The sequence below is a fragment of the Pogona vitticeps genome, chromosome 3 (assembly GCF_051106095.1).
Source record: "Pogona vitticeps strain Pit_001003342236 chromosome 3, PviZW2.1, whole genome shotgun sequence".
NCBI lineage: Eukaryota > Metazoa > Chordata > Lepidosauria > Squamata > Agamidae > Pogona > Pogona vitticeps.
In genome coordinates, this window is record NC_135785.1 from 49,736,056 (window position 1) to 49,757,700 (window position 21,645).

At 38.8% G+C, this 21,645-nt stretch overlaps 1 protein-coding gene across 2 annotated transcripts in view; it reads right to left on the reverse strand.

Moving 5' to 3' along the window:
• The window catches only part of WDR33 (WD repeat domain 33), a 77,773-nt gene extending 56,687 nt beyond the window's left edge, over window positions 1-21,086 (reverse strand). Inside the window, exons 1-7 of one of the 2 annotated variants that reach the window (XM_020787496.3) lie at window positions 20,902-21,086; window positions 7,276-7,501; window positions 6,282-6,350; window positions 5,127-5,231; window positions 3,799-3,894; window positions 2,152-2,303; window positions 396-493 (exon numbers count right to left, since the gene is read on the reverse strand). In XM_020787496.3, coding sequence (XP_020643155.1) covers window positions 396-493; window positions 2,152-2,303; window positions 3,799-3,894; window positions 5,127-5,231; window positions 6,282-6,350; window positions 7,276-7,479 — 724 coding nt within the window. In that variant the 5' untranslated portion in view covers window positions 7,480-7,501; window positions 20,902-21,086. The remainder of the gene's footprint in view (window positions 1-395; window positions 494-2,151; window positions 2,304-3,798; window positions 3,895-5,126; window positions 5,232-6,281; window positions 6,351-7,275; window positions 7,502-20,901) is intronic. The other variant, XM_072995767.2, reaches the window with a different exon arrangement.
• Window positions 21,087-21,645: the final 559 nt, after the last annotated feature.

Below are 21,645 nucleotides of genomic sequence, written 5' to 3' on the forward strand. Positions count from 1 at the left end.
CTTCAAAAGGCAATCAAATGAAAAGGAATATAGCTAACATATTATTATTTAAGGGGAAACACTCCATTTCTCCTTGAGTAATTTTTCTGGAGTAACTTATTACAGACACTGTAAACTGAAATGAGAGTGTGAGACTAGGCTTTTAGCTTTTCTTCCTCGACAGAACATTTCAATAATGCTAGGAGTAAGGAATAATAATAGTACACACAAATCCAATACTAAAAGCCATTTAAACAAGTTGTAAAGAGTAACAAGAAAAAAGTCCTTAAATCTTTGTCATACAATGCATGAATTAAGGAATGGATGGAGAGAAGTTTGTTCTCCTTTTACATGGACAATTATAAAAAAATTTTCACCTTTGTCATTTCCCAATTAGTACTTTTTTGTACACATACCTCGAAGAATTCTTTCCTCATGACAACGTAGAAAGTCCCAGATTCTAACAGTGCCGTCATCAGAGCATGTAGCAAATTTATTATCCGTGGGTGAGAAACTGTTACATGAAGACACACAGCAGGGGAAAGAAGTCAGCATTTAACAGATCATCTAAACTTCTCAGACACGGCAACATTTTGTTTGAGTGTTAATATATGGATGGAAACATCTGAATGTATTGTGCCTGGAAAGTTATACTTCATCCTGTTTTCATGACTGAGTTCTTTCACATGACTCAGAGTTCTGCTATGTATTTCCACAGAGCAAAGTATTTATTTCTGCATTTTGTTTCCCAAGCAAATAGAGATGGCTTTGCAGAACTCACACTTTGCCGCATTCAGTGACTGACTGAAACTGTAATTTCTATGTAGTCTTTGCACAGAAAGTGAAAACTGACAAAAGCATGCATCTCATGCTTTTGAAAGATGTACAGAAAAAGCATTTCTGGAAGAGCTAGTTCTACATATATTTCTTCTTCATCCACAAGACACCTTGTAACAACAGAAGGGGAAAACAGCTACAAGTACTTGATTACTTCTCTTGTTTTGTTTTGTTTTGTTCTGTTTTGTTTAAACAATTATGTATTGTCTACATATCCCAAAGTGGGTACTGAGAAGATTTGCCACTCTTGTGAAATATGATAGCCATGGAAGAAGTTTCTCAATCTGTGAAGCTTAGACACAAAATATGTCACTAAAGGAACTATATTGGAGTATCAGGTATGGTTGGGTGGCCAGTTCTTTTCTGATGCAGTGAAGACAAAGGAAGAGATCTGTTTAGCTTCTAAAGCAGCCCCTTTAAAATTTCTGTGTGAGAAGAAGAGATCCATAGCTATGTTAGTGTACACCTAAATACAATTGCATCTTCCTTTGTCAGGAAAGCCTGAATTAAGAAAAAATTATGTCAAACTCCAAGGACAACGCTTCTGTAGTAGTGTATCTTCTTCCACAACGAGCACGAAACCTCAAGGAACACTGCTGTTGATTAAGTTTGCTCCTGTGGCTCCTCTTCAGGGACATTTTAATAAAATAAATTTCCTTTATTTACATGTCTGCTTAGACTCTAAACATTCTTCACACACATCTCCGGAAGGAAATCACTTCTCTTTTTATATTAAGCATACATTTCCACAAATAGCATGTTGACAGTGAAACAGGAAGATGTCCTGAAGTTGTCTTGTCAGCTTTGGATTCCAAACTTAAAGAACCCATTACATGGATATGAAAATCTGTATGGGTCCTTCATGCTACTGAACATCTTGGCCTAACCAAGTCAAGCAGTTCTTCACTTTATGTAGGTTTTTTTTAATGTTGTGAGAACTATGCAGCTGCTTTATTGCTGGATTATATTTTATTCAGTTATATTATTAAAGACTGAATTCTTTATTTAGAATGAAATTGTCATCTTACACAGAGAGCATTAAAAAAGAAAAAACTGATACACATTGTTACCATATATAAGAGAAACCAATACCAGTGCAAAATGTGGCAGGCAAATACATCTCTAATATATTGCAGAGGCGAATACTGGGACAACACTCTTTCAGAGAAATGCGAGAAGATCCATGAAATTGTAGAAATAAAAGAATATATATTTATATGTTGCAGAGCAATTCCTAGAATCTGATACCCATGCATTTCTGCACCCAGAATACACTTAGAGAACAGTCTAACCATTGAAATAGGAACTACAGAAAATGGTATATTGTGTATAAACCTGGCCTCTCTAATCGCCTCCTTATGAGCCTGGAACATCTTGACGTTGTTCATATTGGACTGCCAGTATTTCACGTATCCCCCATGGTCTGCTGTTAACATCCACATATCATTATGTGACCAAGTCATAGCCCTTACTGGACTGTCATGAGCCTGAAAAATCAAAGAGGAAAGAAAATATGTTCAAGTGATCTCAAACAGAACCATCTTGCCAACATTAAATTTTTATTTTTATTTTTAGAAAATGCTATTTTAAAAAAAGAGAAGTATGCAATATATAAGAATCTATACCATTTTTCAATAGAGACTATTATATTCAATTCAACAAGTATTAGCACTGTTTGCATTTAATTCACAATAGCATTTTTATTATCACTACCTACTCTTTAAGTAGAAACAAAGGCAGACTTTTATCTGGGAGAAAATAGCAAAATTTAAATGACTTTCCCAAAATCTCAACTGTATTCAAACAAAATACTGGACATGGGAAGTGTGAGCCTGTTAGTTCTGCTAGACTTCTCAGTGGCATCTCATACCATCAACCATGGTATCCTTCTTGGGCTACAACTTGGAGACAGTGTTTTACAGTGGCTCTGGTCCTTTCTGGAGGGGAGAACCCAGAGGGTAGTGCTGGGGAACTTCTGTTCAACACCCTGGCCATTGGCCTGTAGTGTCTCTCAGGATTCTGTTTTGTTCGCTATGCTATTTAGCATTTATGTGAAACTACTAGGAGAGGTTGTCCAGAGTTTTTGGGTTTGGTGTCACCAGTACATGGATGACATCCAACTTTCCTTCTAAATCTGAGGAAGCTACTTCGGTTCTAGATCAGTGTCTGGTGTCAGTAATGGACTGGGTGAGAGTGAATAAACTGAAAATACAGACAAGAGAGAGGTGTTCATGGTCATTTGAAAGGCAGATCAAGGAACATGGATTCAGCCTGTGGTGGATGGGATCACACTCTCTCTGAAAAAACAGGTGCACAGCTTATGTGTGCTCCTGGATTCATCTCAGAGTGTGGATGCTCAGGTTTCAACAGTGGCCAGGAGTGTCTTTGCACAGTTAAAACTAGTGCACCATCTACCTCTATAAACATGCCTGGGCACTGAAATAATCAGGGAAGGCCTTCCTCTCAGTCCCACCATTCTCACAGGCATGCCTAATGGAAATATGGGAGAGGGCCTTCACTGTTGCTGCTCTCAGACTCTGGAACTCCATTCCATGGGAAGCTAGACTGGTCCCTTATTTGTTGTCCTTCTGCAAGCAGGCAAAGACTTTTCTCTTCAGGCAGGCTTTTCCTTAGTGACTGGCTGTCTGAGCATGATTTTTTAAATGGATTGCTGTGCTCTGTTACTTTTAAATATGTTTTTAGTATTGATTTTATTTACCGTTTTAAATATAATACTTGTTTAATTCTTTTTGAACATTTTATACTTACTGTTTTTAACTTTTAAATAGTGTATTTTTAATAATGTAAGCTGCCTTGGGTCCTTTTAAAAAGAAAGGCGGGCTAAAAATATTTCAAAAGAATAAAAACATAAAACCTGAAATAGCTCCCACTTTCTGTATTTGTTCTCCATCCAACTAAATGGTAACAAAACTAACCAATACTAAAAGTATAGGCAACCACACAACATTTATATAAATTTACCTGTAATATTGTTTCAAAGTTGAAAGTAAGCCCATTCCATAAGGTGAACTCTCCACTAGATGCCCCAGTAACTAGGCGCCTCCCTTCAGGAGTCCACTGTAAGAGCAAACACAAATTATATTAGAACACATAACAGTAACTCAATTACTCTGAAGAGTTCACTGCAAGACTTAATCAGCTAAGCTGTATTTTGCAGATCTGCTTGGTTTCTTTCTAACATAAAATTGAAATTATCTATATACCCTCTTCTTTATTTTAAGTTTCAAGTTCTACTCCCACTGATTCAGAATATTTATTTATTTATTTATTTATTTATTTATTATTATTATTATTATTATTATTATTATTATTATTTATTTAATTTATACCCCGCCTATCTGGCCCACCGGACCACTCTAGGCGGCTTCCAAATATAAAATCAAATAATAAAACATAGACAAATACATAATAATCAAACAAGAACAGCAGTAAAAATAAAAAGGAAAAGTAAGAAAAAATCAAGAGTTGGCTGGAGGGAAGGCCTGAATAAACAGCCATGTTTTTAATTGGGTTTTAAAGTATAAAGAATACTGCTGGATGTCTTTTATCTCTACCTCTATACAATAACAAAGGCATGTGACATAATGCCATAATGGTTTAAATCAGGCTTGTCCAACCCGCAGCCCGAGGGCCGCATGCGGCCCAGGTCAGCTCGTAATGCGGCCCAGTGCAATTTTTTATTTTAAAAGAAATTCCAAAGTTTCAAGTTACACTGCCAGCGCTTGCGGCCGGAATGTGGCCGGGGCATGTCACAACAGTAGAGGGGGAGAGAGGGAAGGAAGGAATGGGAGGGGAGGGGACAGCGGGGCTGCGTGACTGCATCGCGCTGTCCCCGTCAATAGGTGGAGCCCCTCCCGGCCCCATAAAGCCACCGGAGTCGAAGCTGGCAGCCTCTGCTGTCTGAGATCGCAGCTGCCGGTAAGTGCACTTGGAGTGGGGCTGCGGAGGATGGCTAGGGATGACCCCCCATGCAGCCCAAACCAAATGTATGTGCAGCCCAAACCAAATTTTCATCTTCTAATGTGGCCCAGGGAAGGTGAAAGGTTGGACACCCCTGGTTTAAATCCAATGTTGCACTAACATACCTCTGATAATACAAGAGTTTTTTCATCTGTAGCTTTCTGTACCACCCTTATATCTGCTCCACCCAATAACCACTACCCAGAACAATTGTGAGGGTGCATAAGGTGTTACAAAGGAAAAAAGGATAATTCTACGTACTCCCATATCAACTGAAGGAACTACTTTCACCAGTGGAATGATACCAGTGAATCCAGATCCTTACTTACCCTAACAACGAAAACTGGACATTTCACTTTATTAGTCGATGTCCTAACAAATTTTGTTGTCACAGCATTCATAGGATTGTTCAACATTCCTATAGGTGGGACCAGCTAGAAGACAAAAAAGGTGACCTTGCACTTAACAAAAATAAAAATAATTTAAGTTTGCAAACTTTTGTTCTTGAAAATGCAAGCCAAACAAAGTTAGCTCTGGTACAGAAAACACACACAGTCCTTTGACCACACTAAACATCGTACTGGAAACTATTATAAAGAGGGCATGGGTAGGCAAAGTGATCCCATGGGTTGCATAGGGCTGCTGGTCTCTTCATGACCCCTGCAAAAACAATTTGTTACAAAATGGCGAAGGAGAGTGCATCAGAGGGGTTTTGCAGCTCTCCAGGGTTCAAGGAAGGGCAAACCCCTAACCCTCCAGAAGTTGCCCATAATTATAGAAGGCTTGAGTTTAAAAGTTCTGCTCTGAAAAAGGAGACACTTCTGCTTGCACAAGGGGTTCTACATGCTGCCAGTCCCTTCCTCCTACTTGCCCTCATATGCTTGAATGCTGTTGCAGGGAATAAACTGAATCATCCAGGAACAGCTTTTCAAAGGGGCACAAGATTGAGATTCCCAGCTACAGTGGGGTCTTGACTTGAGAACTTAATCCGTATTGGAAGGCGGTTCTCAAGTCAAAAAGTCTGTAAGTCAAGTCTCCATTGACCTACAGTGCATTGAAAACCGACTAATCCCGTAACAGGCCGTTTTTGTTCCATTTTGGTTTTTTTCTGGTCTGTAAGTCAAATCTCAGTCTGCAAGTCAAACCTAAATTTTGCGGCCAGAGAATTCTGTAAATCAAAAAGTCTGTAAGTCAAGCCGTCTGTAAGTCAAGGGTCCACTGTATATACTCATGAGCCAAAGTACCTTTTACTGAGATAGTAAGATTTTGTAATCCAATTCCAGGAGTATAAAAATCAGTGGGCTCACTAGAAAGTGACTAAAGGAATTCAAGTATTATTCTCTTGTTTCAGGTACACTTGCAAATTTCAGTTTCTTTGAAACAAATAGTTTATAGCAAATTGAACTTATTTGAAATCCTTCAACCTTTAGGAGGAATGCTTTATTGTCCAGCGCTTCAGAAGACAAATGAAAATGTACACTTACATCATTATAATAACCTCCATCAGGCTGTATTGCCCGCATATCCCGTTGGTCTCTTTGCCATACTCTGTTCTGGATGGGGAAAAGGCAATAGAACATTGTTTATCTTAGAGGGCACATTCCATTTTCTATGAAATATTTGAAGCCTACAAAAAATAGTGGGTAACTCTCTTTTTTTCAAGTAGTACAAAGCTGGAGCTTGAGTTCTGTTTCCCTAGCCAGCAATCATTCATAACTTTCACCTTAGGTTCATTAGCCAAACCAAAACTAATTTTACCAAGGCTTAGGAGAAATCAGATCCATTCTTACACTTACAGCTAGAAATATTCTTTTGGGTTTGGCTGGGCAAGAGGCAATCAAATCCCCAAAATTTCAAGGAAGCCTATTCTCCCCTAAAATAAAGTACAAGAACAGTGAAATGGAGGAGTATGAAATTGTCTGTTTGGCTTGCTAAACCTTCCTGCCATTATGTGGAGATTAGAACACTACATCTGGCTCTGCAGCAATGGTTTCCAGCCTTGGGTAACCAAGGTGGTCTTGGACTGCAACTCCCAGAAGCCCTCAGCACCAGCTATACTGGCTGGGGTTTCTGAGTGTTGCAGTCCAAGAACACCTGAGTTACCCAAGGCTGGGAACCACTGCTCTATAAGTCAGTCTTACTTGTCTTAGCAGTGAAGGGAAAGAACTAGTCTATCACTGGTAGGAACCTGGGTAGCCAACTGTGTGAGGCATTCTCACCTTTAGCATATCTGGGATAAAAGATGATGCTGTGCTTATTAGTGCTTCAGGGACTGAAAAAAAGCATACATTTGCCTTCATGCATTTTTAATGTGAAATTTTTGTACGCAGTTTGTGAGAATGACTCAGAACTGGTAACAGAACCCCTCTACTATTCCATGCTATTATTATTTCAAGCTAGCATTATATTACAAAGCTGATCTTTAACCTCTAACATTAAATAAACTACGGATATAGGTGCAACAGATACTCAACATACCTCTAAATATTTTATTACAGAAGGATTATAATCTATAGTTTTTCGGTTCACAGCTTTTCTCATGCGTTTTCCATCAAAGGTGAGCTGCTGCATTGCTTGTTGCTGAGCAAAATCTGGTCTCTTATAGAATAGTTGCCGAGGAGCCTGGTGCTGAAACCTCGGCATATGGAAAAACCGTGGTGGTGAGCCAATCTCTGTGGCCATGATGACGTTTGCTTCAATATTTCTGGAATAAAAGTCAGCAAGAAAAGAAATTTACAATAAAGCTTCAACTAAAAATGCTAAAAGACATGAAAATCAAAGCTTATGTAATTAAAGCAGCATTGCAAAATACACTTCATTCCTGGATGAGTAGTTAAGGTACAGTGGTGCCTCACACAACGACGTTAATTGGTTCCAAAAAAATCAACGTTGTGTGAAACATCGTTCTGTGAAACACCATTTCCCATAGGAATGAATTGAAAACCAGTTAATCCGTTCCAATTGGAACAGATTGCCGTCTTTTAAGTGAAAAAACCCATAGGAAACATCGTTGAGTGAAACAATGTTTCCTCCATTGGAATGTATTGAAGCCGACTCAATACATTTCAATGGCTTTGCGAAGTCCTTTTTCGCTCCTGTAAAAGTGCCGTACAGTGTTTGGAACAGGTTTTAAATGCTTGCAATCGTTAGCCCACCTCCTGAACCCTATGCAAACTTAATTTGATGTTGTTCTGAGTCGTCCTTAATTTTTAGTGATTTTTTGAATTTTCTCTCATTGGAATGTATTGAACTTTCCATCCAATGCATTCCAATGAGAGAAAATTCAAAAAATCACAAAAAATTAAAGACGACTCAGAACAGCACCAAATTAAGTTTGCATAGGGTTCAGGAGGTGGGCTAACGATTGCAAGCATTTAAAACCTGTTCCGAACATTGTAAGGCACTTTTAAATGAGCGAAAACAGACATCGGAAAGAGCTTCAAAAGCAGGAAAACGGAGATCAAAGAGCCCTTTCCAATGTCTGTTTTCGCTCATTTAAAAGTGCCTTACAATGTTTGGAACAGGTTTTAAATGCTTGCAATCGTTAGCCCACCTCCTGAACCCTATGCAAACTTAATTTGGTGCTGTTCTGAGTCGTCTTTAATTTTTGGTGATTTTTTGAATTTTCTCTCATTGGAATGCATTGGACGGAAAGTTCAATACATTCCAATGAGAGAAAATTCAAAAAATCACTAAAAAGTAAGGACGACTCAGAACAACACCAAATTAAGTTTGCATAGGGTTCAGGAGGTGGGCTAACGATTGCAAGCATTTAAAACCTGTTCCAAACATTGTAAGACCCTTAAAAATGAGCGAAAACGGAAGAGCTTCAAAAGCACTGAAGCCGGCTTCAGTGCTTTTGAAGTCTTTTCCAATGTCCATTTCCGCTCATTTTTAAGTGTCTTACAATGTTTGGAACAGGTTTTAAATGCTTGCAATCGTTAGCCCACCTCCTGAACCCTATGCAAACTTAATTTGGTGGTGTTCTGAGTCGTCCTTAATTTTTGGTGATTTTTTTGTTTTCCCTATTTAAATGCATTGAACTGTCCATTCAATTGATTTAAATGGGGAAAATAAAAAAAATCACCAAAAATTAATGAAGACTCAGAACAAAACCGAATTAAGTTTGCACATGTTTCACAAGGTGCACTATGGAATCCACGCATTTAAAACAGGTTTCAAACATTTTAAGACACTTTTAAATGAGCAAAAAGGGACATCGTTAAGTGAAATTTCCCCATAGAGAACATCGTTAAACGATGGGGGAAATTCCTCAAAAAAACCCATCGCTGTGTGAATTCATCGTTGTATGATGCAATCGTTGTGTGAGGCACCACTGTACTTAAGGATAAAGTCCTCTTCGATGTCCCTGCCTTGCTCAAACACTCTTGAAAGCGAAGGCTTTCACGGCCGGGATCTAATGGTTGTGGTGGGTTTTTCGGGCTTCTTAGCCGTGTTCTGAAGGTGGTTTTTCCTAACGTTTCGCCAGTCTCTGTGGCCGGCATCTTCAGAGGACAGCACAGTTTGCTGTCCTCTGAAGATGCCAGCCACAGAGACTGGCGAAACGTTATGAAAAACCACCTTCAGAACACGGCCAAGAAGCCCGAAAAACCCACAACAACCACTCTTGAAAGCCTTTGCAGCCTAAATATCCCTTCACTGCTTCCAGATCTTACTAATATCCTGTGTGTGAAAGGGTGGGTCTTCTTATTCCCTTTTCGCTTTCTTTGTTCCCCAGTCACCCAATTTTTATTATGCACTTACCTTTTTATTTTCACACATTTTTCCTCCTGATCAATGTGGTAAGTCGTATCTACCTCAATAATTTCGTCAACTGAAATGTACACTATTTGTTTCTGTTTTTTTTTACCATTAGTTATGATAATGGCAGTTAAAACAGCAACCTATTAAAATATTCAGTATACTACAAGACTACAGAGACCACAAAAAAGGAGTATCTAATGCACAGATGGGTAATAAGGGTTCTCCTTGTGGACTACAGCAGACCTGGAAATGGATTAATGAGTGTCCAAATGGTGACTCCTCATCTTTATATAGGGTGGGGTTTTTGTGTGTGTGTGGGGGGAATGTCTTAGGCAATTTGTGAAGATGTAAACCATCATTCCTAAAGGTTTCAGAAATGTAAATAGGCTCCTATCACTGTTTTTGGCCAAAATAATGTTTGGAATTTCTTTTACAGGAGCTCTGGGGTGGCCCTGAGGATTGTAACAATATCCTCAAGAAGGATGCATATAGTCCGTGGGCTGTACTACGCTCACTCTTGCTCTAAAGTACTGTACAAACAAAAAGCCCTTTATTATAGCATGTAAAGGGAAATTAATACTTTTTTTCATTGCTATTCATGAGTAAAGCTTTAAACTGAGTTGCAGTTTTATGAATGTAGTTGTGAGTTGCCCACAGTACTGGCTGTGGGCTATAAACAATTTATAAAAGTATTGGCATTCCTGTCATCAACAGAACTGTATGTAAAATCTGCATATAAACCTCTTGCAGTGAAATATTCACATACCTTACACTTCACTTTTGTTGTTTTTATATATATATATATATAAAAAACAACAAAAATGAAGTGTAAGATATGTGAATATTTCAGTGCAAGAGGTATATATACTGTTTGTATAGTTCAAGGTAAAGGTTCCCCTTGACAATTGTCCAGTCGTGTCTGATTCTAGGGTGCAGTGCTCATCCCCGTTTCCAAGCTGTAGATCCAGTGTTTCCAACCAAGTAAAGAAAGTTATGGTTGATTTATATTATGATTCAAAGGGATTAACTTCATCCAGGTTTTACTTCATGTTTTGGTATTTGGCTCTTGTTATGCATATCCACTTAAACTTTCCTCCTTGCCTCAGTAACCAAAAAGCAGAGCAGGGAAGACTGTCCCTCTCCAGATACTGGACTCAACCTCCAGCTTTCCCTAGTATCATCAAGCATAACTCTTCTACAATGCACAGATTCCAAACTCTGCTGTGAAGTAATGCATTTTGTTTTTAATTATTCTCCTTCAGAATACTGAAGAGTTCACCTCTGGCTATTAGAACAATTTATGTCAATGCAGCACTGAAATTCAGAGGACACATCTTTTCATAATAGGCTTGCCCTCCTCTCTCACATGCTAAAGAAAACAGTTAAGTAAAACAATGATTAGTGTATAAGAGGCAAGCCATAAATTGATACTATAATACTGTAGTAATAATAATTAGGTATCAGAAAAGTTTAATATTAGATTTGAATACAGTGGATTTGATTGATTGATTGATTGATTGATTGATTGATTGATTGACTGATTTATTTATTAAACCTATATGCTGCCCACTCTACCCAAAGATGTCTGGGCGGCTTACAACAATTAAAATACAATAAAAAGATAAAACAATTAAAAGACAATTAAAATATATACTCTAAAAATTGCCATCAGGACCCACAGTTGATATTATTTCAATTAAAAGCCTTCTGGAACAGGAAGGTTTTGGCCTGGCGCCGAAATGTCATCAGCGTTGGCGCCAGATGAATCTCAATTTGGATTCAACTGACTCCTTGCCCTCCCCCACCCAAGTAAACGAAACCTTGCTGAAGGCTATCAGGGCCCCCCTGAAGAATGAAGTTCCTCTTCATCCTCTTGATCTGAAAAGATTTTGTGTCTATTACACATGCCTTATAAACAAGAACTATGGCTGCACTGTATAGATGCAACAGAGCTTTCCAAGCAATAACAAAACACAAAATTTATTTAGAACGTTGTAAGAGATTTGACCGTATTTTGATTAAAATTCCAAGGAGCAGGGCTGAGAACCAGGGAAAGACATAGGTTTAAGAACAGAACAGGTATGAGAGAAAACAGAGATAGGTGACTTGGATCAAGACAATGGCCAGTCTTCCTAAACAAAACGAATTACCTTTGTACACCCCCCACCAAAAATGCTGGTTTTATTATATGGTTCTTTATTTAACAAACTATAAATATAAATGTCAGAATCATACCTTGTAATTCACATAATTTACCAAATCCAGGATGAATACTACATTGTTATATTGTCTATAGCAGTGCAGTGAACCTTTTTGGGCCCGAGTGCACAAACTGGGGGGGGGGGGGGGGACCAGCAGGCAGCGGGCCGTGGCGGTGGCAGAACCGGAAGTGGCAGCGGAAGGGGGAACCCTGGGCATGGAGGTACCTTGAGACCCCACTCCGGATCTGCTGCCAGCGCCAGCTGCCCCGGATCCTGGCCTGTCGAAGCACCAGCACCACAGCTGCAGCTGCCTTCTAAGGTTTAGCTGGGGGGAGTAGCAATCTGGCGACTTATGGCTTGCATGCCCACAGAAAGGGCTCTGCGTGCCAGCTGTGGCATGCGTGCCATAGGTTTGACATCGCTGGTCTATAGCCATATTTGAGAGCACTGACTCAGTATCTTCTGTACAATACTGTAATACTTGGGTACTGAAAAAACATGTTACAAATTCAGATTCATATATATAAAGCATCAATGTAATTCACAAAACATCCAAATTACTAGTTTGTTAAGTTTTGGCTTTGAAATTTAGTACTAATATCACAAGACAGACTTACAAGAAACTATTCATCAAAAGGAATCTAAACACATGCTGGAAGCAGTAGAACTCTGATCCACTTTCTAAGTGACCTGTGCTGTACTTACACCTCTGCAATGGCAAGGCACCTTCTTATTTTCTATCTATACTAAAATAACAGGAACCAAACCTAGAAAAACTGTTCTGAAGGTCTTTATAGCAGCCTCTCTGCATGTGAATTTACATCTGCAAGACATATTAATCTCCTAATATTAAACTGTGCTCAGCCAGACTTTGAATACAATCCTGTGCATGTGTATCACTCCCATTATGTTCAGTGCAGCTTACTATTTAGTGTGCAAATTTAGGATTTAGCTTGCCCTCGGAACACTTCATACCAGAGTATTTTTTCATGCTGAGTTTGAATGACAATGAAAATTAATGCTACCAATCATATACCTTCTTCCTTGATTTATCCACAACAGAAATAACAAATCTTCATATGAATACAAATACAGGGTCAGAGACATTAGTTTTCTGGAAGTTTATAAATCAGGAAAAAAAAATAGAAAATTTAATGATTCAAAATATTTACTAGTAGCCTGAAATCAAGCAGGGTCTAATTTTGCAATTTTAGCTACACTTTTGTCAGCAAATGTTTTTTTACTTAACTATATTTTAAGAAAAAAATGAAAGCACTGAAAATGTGGCACATTTTAACAGTAGCATTGCATTTATACTGGTTCATATTTAATACTGACAAATGGACCAGGCCTAAGTTTCTAGTGGCTGGTGCACCCTTTTATTCCACCTATTTCAGAATCATTATGAAGTATTCACTATTTTTTTATTGACTGCACCTTGCTGTGCCATCTGAACTGAGGTATACTGTATTCAACTTAACTATGGCTACTGAGAACAATCCAACCAGAACTCATAGCACAGTAATCTGTCTTATCAGTATTTAAGACTAACCACAATTTAGGGCGTGTGAAACTAAATCTAAAAACAGAAACAGGACCATTTGAGCTCTTCCTCACAGCTGTACAAGGGACAATGAAGATGGTTGTTGTGGGTTCTTCGGGCTTCTTGGCCGTGTTCTGAAAGTGGTTCTTCCTAACGTTTCGCCAGTCTCTGTGGCCGGCATCTTCAGAAGAAGATGTCCTCTGAAGATGCCGGCCACACAGACTGGCGAAACGTTAGGAAGAACCACTTTCAGAACACGGCCAAGAAGCCTGAAAAACCCACAACAACCATTAGATCCTGGCCGTGAAAGCCTTTGCGAAGACAATGAAGATACTCAGTCTTGTAATAACAGAAGACGGTTGTACATTATACCTTAACACTGCCTCTATACAGTTGTGTTCAAAATTATTCAACCCCCACTGAAATTGAATGTTCTGGCCATTTTGACATTGATTTTGATCATTCAGTCATCTTGCTTACATTTACATGAAAGAGGCACTTGTAGGTCAGAGAAATATAACCTTAAGTTTATAATGAAATAACCACAAATGTCTTTTCTGTGCTCACATCATTATTAGTTTTTATTCAACCCCCAAGTGACATTCAATCTTAGTACTTAGTACAACATCCTTTTACAGTTATAACAGCTTTTAAACGTGAAGCATAGCTTGACACAAGTGTCTTGCAGCGATCTACGGGTATCTTCGCCCATTCTTCATGGGCAAAAGCCTCCAGTTCAGTCAAATTCTTAGGCTTGCGCACTGCAACTGCTTTCTTTAAGTCCCACCAGAGGTTCTCAATCGGATTTAAGTCTGGTGACTGTGATGGCCACTCCAAAATGTTCCAGCCTTTCCTCTGCTACCATGCTCTAGTGGACTTGGAGGTATGCTTGGGATCATTGTCCTGTTGAAAGGTCCAACGTCTCCCAAGCCTCAGGTGTGTGACGGACTGCATCACATTTTCATCCAATATCTCCTGGTACTGAAGAGAATTCATGGTACCTTGTACACGCTGAAGCTTCCCTGTACCTGCAGCAGCAAAACAGCCCCAAAGCATTATTGACCCTCCGCCATGCTTCACAGTAGGCAAGGTGTTCTTTTCGTCATATGCCTTGTTCTTCCTCCTCCAAACATAGCGTTGATCCATGGGCCCAAACAGTTCTAATTTTGTTTCATCAGTCCACAGAACACTATCCCACAACTTTTGTGGTTTGCCCACATGACTTTTGGCATACTGCAGTCGACTCTTCTTATTCTTGGGAGACAGCAAGGGGATGCGCCTGGGGGTTCTGGCATGGAGACCTTCATTACGCAGTGTGCGCCTTATTGTCTGAGCTGAAACTTCTATACCCACATCTGACAAATCTTTTTTCAGTTCCTCAGCAGTCACATGGGGACTTTTCACCACTCTACGCTTTAGGTAGCGCACAGCAGTCGAAGTCAGCATCTTCTTTCTTCCACGACCAGGTAGCATTTCAACAGTGCCCTTTGCCTTGAATTTGTGAATGATGCTTCCTATGGTGTCTCTTGGTATGTTTAACTTCTTTGCAATCTTCTTATAGCCATTGCCCTTCCTGTGAAGACAAATCACCTCTTCTCTTGTCTTCCTGGACCATTCTCTTGACTTCACCATGTTTGTAACCACACCAGTAAATGTCTAGAAGGAGCTGAGTATCACAGTCATTTTAAAGCTGCCTAATTGGTGCTTATTATGCTTGATTGGTGCTCGGTGACATCCACAGGTGTTTTCAATACCTGATCGAAAACACCTGAATGAACCTCTCTTCTTCAGAGTGGTAGTCTTTAAGGGGTTGAATAATTGTGGCAATGAAGAAACCACAAAAGAAACATTTACTACTGTATTACATAAACAATTGATGTTATTTTAGTTGCATTTGGTTCTTTAAAACGTCCTTGTAGGATTTCATTCTGAATACAATTCCAAATGTACACTATAGTCCCTAAACCCCTTTACAGCATTGGGGGTTGAATAATTTTGAACACAACTGTATATGCACATTCATTTCTTAGAGATTGTTAAGATAACTAAGTAACAATAATTACAACTTGGATACTGCTCAATTTGATAGGTACTGCATTCATTCATTCATTCAACCTATATACTGCACCCATTACTGATATACACTTCTCTGAATGGTTTACATCCAAAGCAAATAAATGTACAGTAAAACAAATCATATAGTAAGAATCAAACACAGTATATTATCAATAAAACAATTACATAAATTAATGAAAATAAAATGATGGCAAACACACAACCTAAAATTAGTCAATCATGTTAAGAGAGAATGCTTTCAAAGGCCCTAAACAGTGTTGTCTTGAACATACTATTAAAGGCTATGAGGGAGAAGGCCAGGCGTAGTTCCACTGGTAGCCCATTCCAGAGAGATGGGGCCATGACCAAAGTGGCCATATTTCTGGTTGATGATTTCCTGGCCTCCCTTGGTGTGAGGACTCAGAGGAACATGGCCTGAGAGGACCAGGTGGACATTTTTAGGGAAAGATGCTCCAACAAGTACCAAGATCCCAAACCATAAACGTCTCTACAGGAAGAACCAGTACTTTGAATCTGGCCAGCTGCAATACAGGCAACAAGTACAGGCTGGCCAGAAGTGGGGAATTATGCTCGTACTTTTTCACATTTTACCCCACTCTGGCTACCGCGTTCTATATTTGTTAAAAATGTTTCTGGATCAGTTTCAAGGAAAGCCCCACATAGAGAGCTTTGCAGGAGTCAGTCCTTGAGATCAGCAGCATATGCACCATTGTCTTCAGGGCTGCCTGTCCAGATAAGGGCACAACTGGGTGATACTTCTAAGCTGATCTGGTCACAGCTGCAATAAGGGATTCTCATGATATGTCTGGGTCCAGGGAAACGGACAGATTATGCCCTTGATCCCCAAGTGGGAAGGTCACACCATCCAACTTGGGGAGACAATCCTCTAACCTTAGTAACTGGTGAGAACGTTTTTTAATGACTAGTTGTGCTCTGTTGTTTTAAATGTTTCAGTATTGATTTTATTGCTGCTTTTAATGTAGAACTTATTTCTTTTTAAATATTTGCTCACCCATTGTTTTTAGGTTCTACATATTATCTTTTAATGATGTAAACCACCTTGGGTTATTCCTAAGGAGAAAGGGAGGATAAAAATATTTTAAATAAATAAATAAAATAACCTGTCCACACACACACACACACACACCGGAAGAAAGCACTCCATTTTGTCCAGGTTCTGTCTCAGCTTATTAGCCATTGTCTACTCTAGCTAGGCAACACTCAAGGACCTGGACAGCATCCACTACAGAAGATGTAAAGGATACAGTTGTGTATCAGCAGCCTACTGATGGCCACACATTCTAAATCTCTGCATGATCTCCCCCAGCGGTTTTAGACAGATGTTAAAAAGTGTTGGGGAGATTAACAACCCAATTATGCTATCCAATTAATTTGTGAATTAATACATGTTTAGAACATTTTTCCTTGTGGAAATAAACAGCTGTAAATTTTTCAGGGCTTCCCCCATGTATATCATTTTAACACTGAAAACTAAAATGCCACACAAATACAAATTAAGAGTAATTACTTCAATATTCCCTAAATGAAAAGTTTTTAGAACATTTTCATAGGCATATTTCAGAAAGATGTATGCATTTTCAGTAGCTTCTTTCCAATGTGTGGCCCTCTTTAAATGTGCGAGGGTTACCTAGGGGCCATATGGCCCCTGTTGACAGTGGTTGCAAGCCTAGAGCATGAAAACATATGCCAAAAGGCTAGTCATTTAAGCCTGCATGATTCTGTTATTTTTGCTTCAGCAACACATTTCCATCAATAATAATATTTACATTTCTAAAAAGATTTCATAAAATAATTCAGAAACATAAGCAGCTGGCTGGAGATCTCACTGAACTGGATGCCAAGCCAGAAGTTGGGAGATCAATTCTCCACTTGCCCTCAAGGAGAAGAGCCAACTTATGTTGCCTTGGACCCCGTGCACCCAGAATGGTAAACTACTTTTGAGTACTCTTACCTAGAAAACCCTGGAAAGGACCACCATAATTTGGAATAATCTTGACAGAAGTTTTTTTAAAATCAACAAACATAACATACAAGTATAACATCAATCAAAATTTCAAGATTTTATCTATTTCAGGTGGCTATCCTAGGGAAGCAGTTAGAAATACCAATGACAGATATGTCAATAAAAATGGTTACCAATTAAAGTTTTGTATTTGTCAGTCATTTAAGTAACATTGTGCACTTCATTGAACTGTATTTTATTTTAGTTCACATATTCCTGCCAAGAAAATTATAAAGCAGAAAAAATTAAGAAAAAATATGTTTTAAGCATATATTGTGTAAAATTGCTGTAAATCAGACCTTAATTTATAATGGCATAAGAATTTCCAGAAAAAAAAATCAATTACAATTTTTCAAGAAAACCCCTACTGATACTATTAATTATATTGGCACAAAGCTGTTTGTAAGCCACATGTACTAGATTTCAACAATATTTCTTTCAAAAGATATATTTTGAAACTATCAAAATCAGAAACTTGGTTTTAAATATGACATATCTGTTATCTTCATCTATATGTGATGTAACTATACCAAATCTACATTAATTTTCAGCATAAAATTAGCTATCTTTCTCCTTACCAGCAAAGATAGGGGAGTTACATTTAAACCCGACTCAACTGTCAGAAACTAAAATTCTCCCTTTTATTTCACAAAATCTGTTCAGTATGCAGTTGGACATTACATTTCTTTAGTACTGTATAGTCTGGTAGCTAACTTGGGAACACTTCCCACATCCCTTTATATTCCTGTATACACATTCCTGTGCAACATTTCTCTCAAATGTAAAAGGAAACTTTAATGCATCAAATCTGTCCAAAGTGTCATAAGACCCTTCAGGAAAGAAACCAAGCAGTTTCTATAAAGACTTACAATTTATAATTACAAAAAAAACTATTTTTAAATCTCTACAGATTACAATTCTCATGGTTTTCTTCTTACTCAGGAGCAGGTCCTATTGGATTGCTAATTTCTCCGCAGAGGCTACAATTTCAGTTAATTCCCACATGGGGAGAAAAAACAAGAACAAAAAAAAAAACCTGAATTACTATGCATACAAATAAAGTTACAGGTAGGCAACTGGCTTACATGCCTAGCTACTGATGCAATTACATGTTACAATTAGGGACAGGACTTTCAGATTTGTTTGTATAGCAAAGTCCAGAATTTGCCCAGAATTCCTGCAGGCAGAACTCTGGGAGCTTTAGCCAAAAATAAAAGTCCACAGAGCAGTTTTCACTAGTGCCATGTACTAGTGCCATGTAGGCTTCTGTTGCCATTTTTTTGCCTATGAAGAAGGAAACTTATTCAGTGGTGCTTCGGAAGGGCAGTGATTAATGGGGTGGGTTGTTCTTTATAGAGTGTAACAGGCAGCAAGACTACCCATCCCATTAATCCACCCACTTAAGGATAATGATGTTGCTATTCCTAGTCCACCTTACAGAGTAGTCTATATGACTAGATGGGCGGGCTATAAATGTAATAAATAAATAAATAAAATAAATTCCACTTCCAATTATTTATTGTAGACAAAGTGACATTTGTTCTTGTTCATATGATAACACCTCCCCCCAAAAAACAGAGCAGGGATTCTTGGTGATCTGTTGTGAATCATTCTGAGACTCACCAGCAGAGTGTAGAGTGCTCCCTAAATGTAAAACAAAGACAAATTAATTAGGACATAAAGAAAGCACTGGATCCAGTGCAGGGAAACAGAAGCAGTGTTTATTAACTGTAGTTTCACCATATAGTTTTCACCATATAGTCACCTAAAAATTTGATCCAAAGCAAGGCAAACTATTTGGAAGTATGGGGAGTTGCACAGGAACTGCAACAGGGAAGAGGGATTTGCAAAAACTGTCTCTGTTTTCTGTTACCAGCATTCTGAAACACTAAGTGAATTTTGTATTTTGGACCATAAATTATTTTGTAATAAATATTAGGATTTAATTAATTAATTATATTTTAATCATTTTATCTTTTATTGTATTGAATTTTAATTGTTGTAAGCCGCCCAGAGACCTCTGGGTAGAGTGGGCGGCATATAAATAAGTAAGTAAGTAAGTAAGTAAGTAAGCAAGTAAGTAAGTAAGTAAGTAAGTAAGTAAAGTCTGCAGAATAATACTTCCAAACATTGCAGCCCAAGCACCCTGTTTGCCCAAAATATGACTTCTTATATCCTATCTTTCCGTCTAGAAGACACTTGAAAAGTAGTTTACAAAACATCATAATTCCTAGAACACATAACAAGGGGAAAGTTATGTAGCATTGAAATACAGTTAACTGTAATACAAACGTTGACTTCAAGAAATCATATGGATACTACATTTATACTTTGCATACAAAACCCATGTCACATAAAAATTGTTCAACCGAACAATTGTTCGATAGCATCTGTATGTCAAATAGCACACAGCAGGAATATGGTCTGAACATAGTCTTACTCACAGACTAGTCAAGTTGTTCTGCTCATTGTAAGAAATTTAGAACTAACTTATTCCTGAAGAAAATGATGTTAGGAAATGCAAAAAAAAAAAACCTTTATTACTAAAGAGAATAGCACAAGGTGTGACACCAAGGACACCATCTGGAACAAACACTGAATTTACTGTTAGAAATATTATTCTAAATTTTTAAATTACTAAACTTGTACAGCTTTAGGGATGGAGCAATAGTAGCATTTTCTCTAACATTTCTATAAGCTTTCCCCACCACAAGGTATAAACATACTGATCTTATTTAATCACAACTAAGATTTCAGAGTAATGCAAAGTTACCATTTTATAAGACTTATCTATATCACTAAGGGTACACTCCAATGTATGTTTACTCAGAGATAAGTCCAATTCTGTCCAAACGAGTATACATTCAATGCATTTCGGATTGCACATCAGTCTCTTTCACAAGGCTAAAAATTCTTTTTTTTCCCTTTACTAAAATATGTGTTATTTGAATATTTACATATTCTGGTAGAAACAAACAGCAGCTTTTCAGAGACAACAACAGCATTTCAAAGGTTCAAACTGCACTGCGTATTAACGGCTAGTTACCAACGCCGGGGGAGCATTAAGGTGGGAAATTACCTCAGAAGCAAGGGACTGAGGTTGGTACGGACATTTACATTGTTATTGCTCTTCTTGTTACCCCGACGGCACTCCCCTTACGTACACTATATCCCTTGAAGTCAAGCCACGAGTATTTATTGGTGCTCTTGTCTGAAACGACGGGACTCAAGAATTCCTCAACACCTTCCAGGTATTAGGTTCCAATTTTACCCTGAACTGGAGATTGTGTAACCTTTTCCCCAAATCTCCCCTTAGGCCCACTATACCCTCTTACTCCAGCTCCCAACGATAACCCCCTTCGCCAGCACCAGCTTCACAGTGGCAACCCGTGAGGCCTAAAAATGGCGGAACCGCGGTAATTTTTCGGGCTGCTGCAGTTAGATTTTCTCTCCCCTTCCCGCCTCCCCAGTCGCCCAATCTCTTCTAAGACACTCACAAAACAACCGCTCCCGGAGCCCCTTATCGTAAGGCCCCAACGTCCAAAACTCTCCTATCCCGGAAGCTACTGCCTCACGAGCCGTCGCCACCGACATCCGCCATCTTCCCCACCAGCAACCACAGGTGGTGCACACGATAGACGTCATCGCGCACACCAACCAAAGGGTGGGGGAGAGGAAAGAAGTTCGACGTGCGCAGGCGCTGTCAGAATGAGCCGAATTGCGACATTTCCTTGCGACTATTATGAAACTAGAGAGTCGCTGCTTCCGGTTGTGTTTCCGGAAAGGGATGCGCTGATGATGTAGAATATGTGACTCTTAGACAATATATCTGAAAGGGACAGTAAAGCTTGCAACCTCTTCTATGACGCAAAAGGAACACTTAAAAATGTATTTGGATTCCAACCGAAATGTAGTAGGGGCGGGTAAAGACGGGGGTTGGGCTGAGGAAGGAATCCTAACAGAAATAAAAATGAATAGGCATGTTTGGAAAGAAAAAAAATGTGAATAGGCCAAGTGTACACTCATACAATAAGATTTTACCCCGATATAAGTCATCGTTCCCATTTCTTAATTTCATTAATGCGTTTAGGCGTTTTGGTTCTGAAAATAGGCGAGCGCAGAGGCATTGCAACGAAGCATGTACTGATTTCCAATTAGCAACCTACGAAATTCGGGATGCGACCTTTGTTCAATCTGAGAATAAATGCTAGGGGTCTTGTTTTCAAACGTGTGTAGGGTGA